Source organism: Leptonychotes weddellii, chromosome 10 (genome assembly GCF_054177405.1).
Source record: "Leptonychotes weddellii isolate Sample4059 chromosome 10, ASM5417740v2, whole genome shotgun sequence".
Lineage (NCBI taxonomy): Eukaryota > Metazoa > Chordata > Mammalia > Carnivora > Phocidae > Leptonychotes > Leptonychotes weddellii.
The window spans coordinates 51,681,454-51,695,020 of NC_138378.1; the positions used below are offsets into that span (position 1 = coordinate 51,681,454).

The 13,567-nt window shown below is 37.2% G+C and overlaps 1 protein-coding gene across 7 annotated transcripts in view; it reads left to right on the forward strand.

Annotated features, from left to right (window-relative positions):
- The window catches only part of REV1 (REV1 DNA directed polymerase), a 101,720-nt gene that overhangs the window by 45,665 nt on the left and 42,488 nt on the right, over nucleotides 1–13,567 (forward strand). For 5 of the 7 annotated variants that reach the window (XM_081831999.1, XM_081831998.1, XM_081832000.1 and 2 more), the window contains one exon: nucleotides 11,760–11,928. In XM_081831999.1, the coding sequence (XP_081688125.1) occupies nucleotides 11,760–11,928 (169 nt within the window). Of the gene's footprint in view, nucleotides 1–9,561; nucleotides 9,719–11,759; nucleotides 11,929–13,567 lie in introns of those variants that run through there. The other 2 variants (XM_081832001.1, XM_081832004.1) reach the window with 2 other exon arrangements.

The following is a 13,567-nucleotide window of genomic DNA, read 5'->3' on the forward strand; positions in this document are numbered from 1 at the left end:
ATACAAGCCTTTCTCAAGAAACAAGAAAGGTCTCAAATACACAACCTAACCCTACACCGAAAGGAGCTGGAGAAAGAACAGCAAATAAAGCCTAAACCCAGCAGGCGAAGAGAAATAATAAAGATCAGAGCAGAAACCAATGAAATAGAAACCAAAAGAACAGTAGAACAGATCAATGAAACTAGGAGCTAGTTCTTTGAAGGAATTAGTAAGATTTATAAACCCCTGGCCAGACTTATCAAAAAGAAAAATGACCCAAATAAATAAAATCATGAATGAAAGAGGAGAGATCACAACCAACACCAAAGAAATACAATTTTAAGAACATATTATGAGCAACTGTATGGCAGCAAATTAGATAATCTGGAAGAAATGGATGCATTTCTAGAGACGTATAAACTACCAGAACTGAACCAGGATGAAATAGAAAACCTGAAGAGATGCATAACCAGTAAGGAAATTGAAGCAGTAATGAAAAATCTCCCTACAAACAAGAGCCCAGGGCCAGATGGCTTCCCAGGTGAATTCTACCAAACATTTAAATAAGAATCAATACCTATTCTTCTGAAACTGTTCCAAAAAATAGAGATGGAGGGAAAACTTCCAAACTCTTTATAGGACAGCATTACCTTGAGCCCAGAATCAGACAAAGACCCCATCAAAAAGGAGAATTACAGACCAATATCCCTGATGAACATGGATGCAAAAGTTCTCACCAAAATACTAGCCAGCAGGATCCAACACTACATTAAAAGGATTATTCACCACGACCAAGTGGGATTTATTCCTGGGTTGCAAGGTTGGTTCAACATTTGCAAATCAATCAGTGTGGTACAATACATTAATAAAGAAATAGAAGAAAGAAAAGAACAAGAACCATATGATCCTCATGCAGAAAAAGCATTTGACAGTACAGCATCCTTTCTTGATTAAAAGGGATATAGGGTACATACCTCAATATCGTAAAAGCCATCTATGAAAAACCCACAGCAAATATCATTCTCAGTGGGGAAAAACTGAGAGCTTTCCCCCTAAGGTCAGGAACACGGCTGGGATGTCCACTATCACCACTGCTATTCAACATAGTACTAGAAGTCCTAGCCTCGGCAATCAGCCAGCAAAAAGAAAGAAAAGGCATCCGAATCAGCAAAGAAGTCAGACTCTTTGCAGATGATATGATACTTTATGTGGACAACCCAAAAGACTCTGCCCCAAAACTACTAGAACTCATACAGGAATTCAGTAAAGTGGCAGGATATAAAACCAATGCACAGCAATCAGTTGCATGTCTATACACCAACAACAGAAGAAAGAGAAATTAAGGAGTCAATCCCATTTACAATTGCACCCAAACCATAAGATACCTAGGAATAAATCTAACCAAAGAGACAAAGAATCTGTACTCAGAAAACAATAAAATAGTCATGAAAGAAATTGAGGAAGAGGGGCGCCTGGGTGGCTCAGTTGGTTGGGCGACTGCCTTCGGCTCAGGTCATGATCCTGGAGTCCCGGGATCGAGTCCCACATTGGGCTCCCTGCTCAGCAAGGAGTCTGCTTCTCCCTCTGACCCTCCTTTCTCTCATGCTCTCTGTCTCTCATTCTCTCTCTCAAATAAATAAAATCTTAAAAAAAAAAAAAAAAAGAAATTGAGGAAGACACAAAGAAATGGAAAAACGTTCCATGCTCATGGATAGGAAGAACAAACATTGTGCAAATGTCTATGCTACCTAGAGCAATCTACACATTTAATGCAATCCCTATCAAAATACCATGAACTTTATTCAAAGAAATGGAACAAATAATCCTAAAATTTGTATGGAACCAGAAAAGACCCCCGAATAGCCAGAGGAATGTTGAAAAAGAAAAGCCAAGCTGGTGGCATCACAATTCCAGACTTCAAGGTCTGTTACAAAGCTGTAATCATCAAGACAGTATGGTACTGGCACAAAATAGACACATAGATCAAAAGAACAGAATAGAGAGCCCAGAAATGGACGCTCAACTCTATGGTCAACTAAACTTTGACAAAGCAGGAAAGGATATCCAGTGGAAAAAAGTCTCTTCAACAAATGGTGTTGGGAAAATTGGACAGCCATATGCAGAAGAATGAAACTGGACCATTTCCTTACACCACACACAAAAATAGACTCCAAATGGTTGAAAGACCTAAATGTGAGACAGGAGTCCATCAAAATCCTAAAGGAGAACACAGGCAGCAACCTCTTCTACCTCGGCCGCAGCAACTTCTTCCTAGACACATCGCCAAAGGCAAGAGAAGCAAGGGCAAAATGAACTATTGGGACTTCATCAAGATAAAAAGCTTTTGCACAGCAAAGGAAACAGTCAATAAAACCAAAAGACAACCGCCAGAATGGGAGAAGATACTTGCAAATGACTTATCAGATAAAGGGCTAGTATCCACAGTCTGTAAAGAACTTATCAAACTCAACACCCAAAGAACAAAGAATCCAATCAAGAAATGGGCAGAAGACATGAACAGACATTTCTGCAAAGAAGACATCCAAATGGCCAACAGACACATGAAAAAGTGCTCAACATCACTTGGCATCAGGGAAATCCAAATCAAAACCTCAGTGAGATACTACCTAACAGCAGTCAGAATGGCTAAAATTAACAAGTCAGGGAAACGACAGATGTTGGGGAGGATGCAGAGAACCCTCCTCCACTGTTGGTGGGGGTGCAAGCTGATGCAGCCACTCTGGAAAACAGTATGGAGGTTCCTCAAAAAGTTGAAAATAGAGCTACCCTATGACCCAGCAGTTGCATTACTGGGTATTTACCCCAAAGATACAAATGTAGTGATCCGAAGGGGCTCGTGCACCCCAATGTTTATAGCAGCAATGTCCAAATAGCCAAACTGTGGGAAGAGCCTAGATGTCCATCAACAGATGAATGGATAAAGAGGATGTGATACACACACACACACACACACACACACACACACACACACAATGGAATATTAAGCAGCCATCAAAAAAATGAAGTCTTGCCATTTGCAATGACGTGGATGGAACTAGAGGGTATTATGCTAAGCGAAATAAGTCCATCAGAGAAAGACAAGTTTCATATGTTCTCACTGATGAGAGGAATTTGAGAAACAAGGCAGAGGATCATAGGGGAAGGGAGGGAAAAATAAAACGATGAAACCAGAAACCGAGACAAACCATAAGAGACTCTTAGTCTCAGGAAAGACACTGCGGGTTGCTGGAGTGGAGGGTGGGGGGAGAGACTGGGTGATGGACACTGGGGAGGGTATGTGCTGTGGTGAGCGCTGTGAATTGTGTAAGACTGATGAATCACAGACCTGTACCCCTGAAACAAATGATACATTATATGTTAATAAAAAAAATAGTTTATCTCAAAGCACAAAATAAATAAATAAAATGTGGAACATCAGTTTTCACTGATTTTCCTCATTGAGGTATTTTTTGGCCCAGATTACTTTGTGTCTTGTTCAATTTAACCACCTACTTTCTGTCACCCAGAAGTTTAACCACCCAGAAGTTCTTAATCACGTCCTGAATTGAAATATTGTGCAGTCTTGGGCTGAGAACAAAGTCCTGTAGTACACACTAACCTCCCTGTAGGTAGACACTTCCTCTACAATCACTAGGCTTTTGGTACTGTTTGCTGAGTTACCACCATTGTCCTTAGGACAGACGTTGTTATACGTTTGCAGAGCTTTCTTTCCAAAATACTTGTAAAATTCTTAAATTGTTCAATTCTACTCCTGAGAAACAGTTTATGTGAAGAATTTTGATCTTTTTGATCAGTTGCTCTTTGATGGAACTTGTGTTTTTTCAAGAAAGGATACATAAAGGTACATAGAAAAGAAAGGAGTACATGTTTAAGCTGTAATTTTTAGAACCTGATTTTAAATTTATTAAAACTTGAAAATGTTATTATTTTACATGCCTTTTATTCGAAATCGGTCTTCTTTATAAAAGAACCTTGTTCAGGATGTTGAAGGAGCTAATAATTTTGGCTTAAAAGGATGTAATAGGAAGCCTTCATGGTTTTACTGTGGTTGAAATATTTCTACTAAGTTTTCATGTAACAAATGCCACTTCTGCAATTAGAATGGCAAAGCTTTTAAAAGTTTGGAAAAGTTAGAGGTGCCTGGTGGCTCAGTTGAGCGCCCGACTCTTGGTTTCAGCTCAGGTCATGACCTCGATCCTGGGATCGGGCCACACATCAGGCTCCGCGCTCAGCAGAGTCTGCTTGAGGATTTTCTCTCTTCCTGTACTCCCTCCCCCAAATAAATAAATAAGTCTTAAAAAAAAAAAACTTTGGGAAAGTTGATTGAATGTGTGCTGACTCTAGGATTAATACAGAAATTTATATTCTGCAAATGGCTCCCTTTATCTTCATTGATTTTTTTCTGAAACTTTTCTCTGAAATATAGAATGTAGATTTTCTTATTGAGAGGTAGCAAGTTGGAGAAGGAGCATCGGAGCAGAAATCAAGGCTTGGATTTTAATTGAGTTGTAGGTCTTTGTCACTTATTAGCTAATCCCATATCTCAAAGCTGTGAGATTTTCATCCATTTAATTTTCACAAGCATCTCTAAAGTGGTAGTAGTAATAATGTTCTATCAAGCTCTTAAAATTACAGGTTTTGCAGAATTGAAAATTAAATGTGAATAAAATTAAAGAAAAAATAAAATTCAGGTTAGTATATGAATGATATTGTTTTGCTAAAACTAAATTCCTGTTTACAATATGGATTGGTACTAACTGGTACATTGCATATTCTTTTATGTTAAACATGGCTGTCAAAATGTGGTTTGCTTTTTTTTTTTTAATTTTTGATTATGGCATGTTACAGAAAGTTTACCACTTTATTTTTAAAGTGTATAGTAGTGACAAGGATAGCCACCTTGTTGTACAACCAATCCCCAGAGCTGCTGTATCTTGTAAACTCTATATCCATTAAATAACTCTCCATTTCCTCCTCCCCCCACCCCCGAAACCACCATTCTACTTTATGTTGCTGTGAATTTGACTATTTGAGCTACCTCAAAGAAGTAGAATCATACAGTGTTTGGTTTTTTTTGGTCACTAGTTTATTTAGCATAATAAATGGTTCAAGGTTCAGGTTATAGCATGTATTAGAACTTGGCTTTTTTAAGGCTGAATAACATATCATTGTATGTATATACCACATTAGTACATGATGTTTAAAGTAGTCTGGGACAACAGCACCAGCGCCTTCATAACAAAACCTGGGCACCAAAATCGTGTGACAGTGCTTTAGTTAGGAAATGGTTCTGCAAATAATCCCCAAAAATGTCTGTTGTCAGGTAAGAATAGTATTGAAATGAAGTTAATAATCTCACACAGGACTTGTGATGCCAAGACTATACTGTTTAATTCCAGTGTTGGAATCACTGGTGGTGAGGAGTAAGTGAAATAAGGTATTGGTCAAGGACCTGACTGGAATAGGCCCTAAATTCGTGTAGATTTTCTTTCCTCAGTTTTTTAACTGCTTATGGTTGGTTATAAAGCAGCTAATGAGGGGTGCCTGGGTGGCTCAGTCATTAAGCGTCTGCCTTCGGCTCAGGTCATGATCCCAGGGTCCTGGGATCGAGTCCCGCACCGGGTTCCCTGCTCGCCGGGAAGCCTGCTTCTCCTTCTCCCACTCCCCCTGCTTCTCCCTCTCCCACTCCCCCTGCTTGTGTTCCCTCTCTCGCTGTGTCTCTCTGTCAAATAAATGAAATCTTTAAAAAAAAAAAAAAAGCAGCTAATGAGTTTTATTTTTGCTCTGCAAAGTGGTGGATGTTTTTTTTGTTGTTTTGTTTTTAAAGATTTTATTTATTGGGGAGAGCGGGGAGAGAGCACAAGCAGGGGGAGTGGCAGGCAGAGGGAGAAGCAGGCTCCCCGCTGAGCAGGGAGCCCAACGCGGTGCTCGATCCCAGGACCCTGAGATCATGACCTGAGCTGAAGACAGACACTTAACGACTGAGCCACCCAGGTGCCCTGAGGTGGATATTTTTAAATAAAATTGACATATATATTGGTGCTACTAGAATGGACACACGTGTCTACTGACCATGGGAAAGAAAAAAATGAAATTTTCAAGTTCTATTATCATGTATAAAAATTTACCCTTGTTATTTTGATCAGTAAACGTGTTGAGAGCACTTTTTAACAGGATGTGCCAAGTATTATATATTTTAAACATATTTTGTTAAATATAATGGCTTAGGGAAATTGGCATCTAATCTTAAATTTTTGTATCAGGTACTTAGGATTATTGCTAGTAAAAATGACTGTCAGATTGCTTTGTCATAGAGGAAATTTTCTGAGCATATTGATCCTGTGTCATGTTTCAAACTACCACTGTGTTGCCTCAGTAGGAAAGCCGCAAATGAAAAGAGTAGACTAGTTACACTTTTTTTCAAATGTCTTGGATCTTCTGTGCCTCTATTTTAATGGACAGTTTGGGAGTTGATGTCGGGGTTTTGCGATGTATGATTCTACACACATAGATTCACTTAAATATATAATACCTACATGTATGTAAATGAAAACATTGACAGTATTGCTTGTTGAGAGATTAATAGAAGCAAAGACCCCTTAAGTCTTTCCCTGCTCACAAATATTGTTAGCGTATAATAGGATCAGGTATAGAACTCGGTTACAGAGGATAAACTCAGTTGAGCAGGGAATCTGGTAGAATACACATAAAAGATGGTTTATTTTAACCAGGTCATCAAAAGCACTATTACTGACTTTGATGGGTTGTAGAGTTGGTTATATAATACTTTTTTTTTCTTTCTGTGATGGTATTTAATGTGATGAAAGCTCCTGGTAATAGAACATGAGGCAGTGATAGAAAATTTGTCTGGAAGCCAAATAGATTCATAATAATTTAGGAATAATTTAGGTCTGAAAGAAACCTTAGGATTCATTTTCTCCAGTCATCCCATTTGACCTCTGTCACACTAAACCATAAAGATAGTAGAAACTTGTTAATTTTGGCAGAGCCAGACTGAACTCAGGACTTTTGATCTCCAGTTCACTGTGTTTCCCTTATACATTGGCCACAGTAGAGACAGTATTTGCTTTTAAGGACTTTCTAGTACTTGACCTAAATTTACTGAATTTTATACCTGTTATATGTACAAGACATTGTGGTTTATTAGATAGTCAAGATATGTGAGTTAGTGACCTACTTTTTCCAATGTCTTGCTAACATACATATGTATTTTTTTAACTCATTTACATTTTTTTTTTTAAGATTTTATTTATTTGACAGAGAGACACGGCGAGAGAGGGAACACAAGCGGGGGAGTGGGAGAGGGAGAAGCAGGCTTCCCGCTGAGCAGGGAGCCCCATGTGGGGCTCGATCCGAGGACCCTGGGATCATGACCTGAGCCGAAGGCAGGCGCTCAACGACTGAGCCACCCAGGCGCCCGTACTCGTTTACATTTTTCTGCTTTAGTTTCTTTATCCATAAAATTGAGTGACCTGCTCTGTTTTCTCTCACTTGTGAAATAGTCTTCAAGTTTTGTTTGCTGGTGATAATGGTTTTAGTACACAGAATTACACAGTAGCTTTGTAAGGAATCTTAAGTATCATCTAGTTTAGCTTCTCATTCTATAAAGAGGAAACTGAGGCTAAGTGGGATGAGTCAGTTGCCTGAGATGTTACAACTTTTCAGTGTCACACTGCAGCTGGAAACCAGGCCTTTCTTTCCAGGGTAGCAGCAGTGTTAAAGTTGATCAAGTATGAGTGGTTGGAGACAGAAACCTGGACCTGAATTGTGGCTATCCCACCAGCTGTATGTCACTTCGGAAGGCTACCTTAGTCTCTCTGATCTTTGTTTTTCTACAAATTAATCTGCCTAAAGTTGATGCTATTTATAAGAAACCTTAAGTACATTGATGAATAATAATAATAATGCTTGTTGAAAAATTTAGTGTATCTTCAGGGGAAATCATTCAGTTGGCACATATGTCTTTAAAAAAATCTTTCGTTAGAACCAATGCTTTTTCTTTTCTTATGGTAAAGTCATTTTTGGGAGCTGCTGACCCTCAGAGACACTCTTTCCTTTAAAGGCTCTTCACCAAGATGTCATTGGTAACCTATGGTGATGATTTTTGTTGGTGATTAACTTTTTTATATTCTAATGTATTTAAAAATAATATGTTCAGTGAGGATGTATAATGAGGGTTGAGGGATAATTTTATCTACTGTTTGAATTGGTCTAGTTGGTTTAACTTGATTAAGCTTGTTTATACTAATAAGGAAAATGAAGTGGTTATTAGATCTCTAAAAGCTTTTTTAGTTCAGACATTCTCTAGAGGGTAACATCAGTTGTAAAGATTTGGGGGATAAAGTTTCTCTGAATATTTTTTTTGTTTTGTTTGATTTTTCATTTTGTTTTCTTATCCTCGCTAGTACATCAAGGACTTTCTTGAAGGAAAAGGTACTGGAGGGTGGGCAACAAGAGAAGGATTTATAGGTGGGAGTATAAATTGAAAAAATTTAATGATTTATAGGAAGAGAACAGCTTCAGCCATGGAGTTTTTTTCCTTTCTGCTTTTGGGATAAGAGATGGTAACAATAATAATGATGCTGGTAATAGCTGACACATACTTCTATGTGCATGGCTCTTTTCTTAGCAATTTATAATTTTTAGCTCTTAATTCCACAGCAGCCCTCTGAGGCAATATTATTCCCGGTTTACATATGAGAAAAGTGAGGCCCTGTTGAAGTTAAGTAACTTGCTTGAGGTCCACACAACTTTACAAGGGATTGAGCTAGGATTTGTACCTACTCGGTCTCGCTCTGGACCCTGTGCTATATGGCCTAATTTGTTGAGTTACTGAATAAATATTTTGAGAATTGAAGTGGTAATACTACTTACACTCCACTTTTGCTAGAGGGGTGAAAACTCTAGGCAGGAGGCTTTGATGCATGGGAGATGCCAGTTAATTCAGTAAATGTGTACGGAACACCTGCTTTGTCCCAGACAGAAGGAAGTGAATGAAACAGACAAGGTTCCTGCCCTTAAGGTGAACGCACTCAAGGGGGAAATCCAACAACAAACAAGTAAACAAATAGGATAATTTCAAATTGTTATCAATAGTATGAAGAAAATTCCCTGGTGTAGTAGATTGCGGGGATGGAGTTCCACAAAGCGTAGTGTCCTAGAGATTTCATGGGCTTGGGTACTGTCCTCCAAATATTTTTCCCTAATTAGCCCACATCTGCTGAATTTAAGGAGAGTGTTAAACAAAAAACAAATTTATTGTGCAAATCTTCAGAGCTGTTGTTTATATTCTTTTGAACTTGTAATGTTCTATTGCTGAAGAAATAGAGCCAGAGGGAAATACTGTTTTAAAAATACCAAAAAGCTATGAAAATGAGGGCAGCCACCAGCCACTGTGCCTGCCAGGCTGTTAGGGCTGGTGGAGTGGTTCCTGACTGCTGTCCCTAGTGCATTATTGGCAATTCTGTGTTTGTTTGAAAAGTTAGGGCTACTGTGTGTCAGCCCTGACTGTTGTGTGTTGTCTTCTACTACTTTTTTTAGGTCCAGGGCAGGATCCTCAAGTCATACATTACTTGAAAGGAGTTCTGCTGTCATAGTTAATAGTAATAGTTTTTATATTGAGTACTTCCTATGTGCCAGACTTACTTATTTGTAAAGAAGAGGAAGCTTAAAGGAGTTAAGTCCTTGTTAAACCCAGGTTGGTCTGACACCAGAGTTCATGTAATCTTACCTTTTAATTAAATTGGTTTTCATGGTTCACTTCACACTGACGAATAGGCAAGAGTTTGCAAAATTGAACTTCAGGGAGCCTCCTTAATTTCATCCTATAGTCCAGTAAGTTGTCCAGCTTTTCCAGTTACAAATTTCTGCAGTAATTCGATTTCAGAGAGCAAGTAGTAGAGGGGACAGTGCTTTTGTAGGTATGTGTGGACAAAGGTAATGTGTTCTTTCAGCCTGTTTTCTATTTAATCATTGAATACAATTAGAAATGGTTTAGGAAAGTTGTAGATTAACTTGTAAATACTTTTTTGCATTTCCTTGCTTTTTATTGGATTTAGTGTCCATGTTATTACGTTGTATTTAGCCTTTAATTTGGTACTTTATACTATTATGTCAGCCACATTTTTTAATCTTTAGCAAAAGAAATTAAGTAAACTAGAGATTTCTGACTGGCTAGCTGTTTAATTTCCACTGTTTTACATTAAATCATTGTGATGCTCTAGTTTTTGTGATTCCCTAACCTCTGAAAATCTTCCATTATGAATTTTGAATTAATTTTATTTAAAAGTTGTTTTCATTTCTCTTTTCTAGTGCACTGTCCAGTTTGGTAAACCCTAGTTAGGCACTTGAAGTGTGGCTAGTCTAAATTGACAAATGTTGTAAATGCTGGAGACTTAGTATAAAAAAATCATGTGATGAAATATCCCAGTTTTTTATGTTGATTATATGTTGAAGACGTTGAAGTGATAATGTTTTGGTTCTTTGAGGTTAAAAATATTGTTTAAATTAATTTTACCTTTTACTATGTTTAGTGAGCTTCCTATTAAATTATATATGTGACTTGCATTTGTGGTTCACATTATATTTCTATTAACCAGTATGTGCAATCAGTATGTGTAATCAGTAACATCAAATGAATTCTATACTATAAGAATTTACCAAGAATTGACCAAACCTGTTACATCTACATGTGCTTTGTTAGTTTTTTTTCTTCTTCTGAAGACTAAAACTGTCCTAATACTTGGACTTGAATTGCTTGGGCTTAAGAAAAATCTGTTGCTTGGATAACAAAGTAGATTTATAAGCCTCCTGTGATGTCCCCTTCCCCCACCCTGGGGTACAGCTGTTTTGAGGAAGGTATAATTTATAGCTTTCATTAGTATAATAGGTGGAAGAAACAAGCAAATGAAAATAATTAGTTTAATGTGATGCTAGTAATACTGGTCATAACATAACTTCAGTGAGTCAGACTTTTTATGGGAAAGCATAAACCACACTGATTCTTGTTTAAGATATTTTTCTATAGTTTTATTAAGAAAAAAATTGAGGGATGGGTGGGCAACAGGGAAAAATAATTTGAAACGAAATTGAAAAAATGTCTCTTTTTTAGCGATTTTTTTTTATATTGGTGAACTTTATTTTTTGGCTTTGGTGCAAGTTCATATTAAGAAACTGAGTGATTTTAACTTTTCTTATATTTTCTTGAATAAAAATAAAAACTATTAAACTTCGTAGGAGTAAAGTCTGTTAATAGCCCTACAGTCAGTCTGCTCGTAGTAAATATGAGCACTTTACCTATCTACTATTGTATTATTCTGAAGGAGGTGTAGGATTAATTGGAGTCTCTATAAACTGACCTACAAATGATTTTATGGTTGTTAATTTTTTAAAACATAAGATACCAGTATCAAGGTCATGTAGCTAAGTGTGGTCAGAAGTTTTTAAAACATCTGCTGTTAGTAGTGTTTGATTCATTACATGAGGTCCCTGTCTGCTCTGGGCATCTCTTAGCAGTAGACTTCTTTGTTGGTGGACTGTCTCCAGCAGGAAAGAGGATGTGCTAAAGCAAGATAGCCTTATCACTTTGTAACTTACCTCCCAATTTTTTTCATTGGCAACACAGCCCAGGAGGAAGTGGATCAGTGATACATTCTTTAAGTTGGGCTTTTTAAGGGGTTACTCAGCTAGGGCTTTACTTATATATAAAAGTCTAACATGTTTTAATATTAATTTTACAGATCCTTCCGCTGAGGAATTGAGAAAGCTAATGATGTTACATGGAGGGCAATACCATGTGTATTATTCCAGATCCAAAACAACACACATTATTGCCACAAATCTTCCAAATGCCAAAATTAAAGAATTAAAGGGGGAAAAAGTAATTCGGCCAGAATGGATTGTGGAAAGGTAAGTTTAATTTTTAATTAATAAGTTTTAAAAATTGGAATACTTCTTACATTATAAACACTTATCTCACTTATATTGCCTCTTAACGGTGAAAAATAATGTCTTAATACTGTTGTACTCTTTGACCTCACATTGGTGATTTAGGTAACCTAGTATGTTAATGTTCTTGCGGCCTCAGCTACCAGGAATTAGGGGAGATGACTCAAGTAAGCAGCAGGAAGCAGTGATGGGAAGGGGCTGGCTAAGCATGGTGTTCATTCAGCAAATGTTTGTGCATCTCTGATGGGCTGTGTACATGGGAAATATCAATGAAGTAAACAAAGATCCGTTCCCTACCTCTTGGAGCTTATGTTCTATTGAAAACATTAAAACAATATTCTTAATATATGAGTACATTATAGGTTAAAAGTTAATATGTGCTAAGGGGGAAGAAAGAAAATCAGGGTATTGGGACCTGGTGTACTGGGAGAGGGGACAGAGAGGAAGAGCAGTTTTTTAGTTGTTACATTATGGTTCTTCTGTTGTTGGTTTGGAATTGATGTTGTAAATCATCGGCCATTGATACTAACTCCCTAAATTTAAATATGTCATCTGAATCTTGATGAGCCATAACTTAAGTGATTTATATCTTGAAATGATATATAATATATGTGAGTAATTGCTAGATTTATGAAAGTTAAAATTTAAAATATTAAAATCCTCATTTGTAAAAGAAGGCTTAATATTGATATGCTATGATTAGGTGAGAAATAATTTATGCAAAGTATCTAGCACAGTGCCTGACCCATTGTTAGAGGCATAATACATAAGAAGTTCTTTTGTTATTTTCATTCTATAAACATTATCAAGTATTGGAAAATTAATTCCAAAATGTCAGAAGTGCATTTTGAAAAAGTCCATTTGACTTCCAGAAAACCAAATGTATCTTATAGATTAAGGGTTTTTTAAACTTTGGGGGATTAAGTTGATGGCCCATCTGTGGAACATCTTACTGATTCCTTTTGCTGTTTTCTCATGACCTGTCCCTTCGTTACATAGGATCATTGAATGTGGCTTTTAGCTGTTTATCTCCTTAAAAAAGGAGCTGTGCAGTTTTCAGTTTAAGAAGTTAGTATCATTCCAGAGTTGGGCTGTGTGGTGTCATGTACAGACAATCCTATCATCATGCTAGGGCTAGAATTGGATTTGAGAATATTAGTCTGACTTTGGAGGGAATGGGAGAGATCCATAGATATTAGGAAAGTGGGCTGAAAAGGGTGCTTGCTGGGTGGAACTTGATTTGCTTAGAAAATAGTAGTTTTCATTATAGCTTTTTTTTTTTTTTTTTTTTTAGCCTACTCTTCCTTCTTGCCCTGAGTACAACTAAAGAGAGAATACAGTTGAAAAAGCAACTTACGGCAGTTATAAGTTTTAAAGTTCACTTGAACGGATTTTATTTCAGTTTGAAGTCATCTATTTTTTTAAAATTTTTTATTGTTACGTTAATCACCATACATTACATCATTAGTTTTAGATGTAGTGTTCCGTGATTCATTGTTTGTGCATAACACCCAGTGCTCCATGCAGAATGTGCCCTCTTTAATACCCATCACCAGGCTAACCCATCCTCCCACCCCCCTCCCCTCTAGAACCCTCAGTT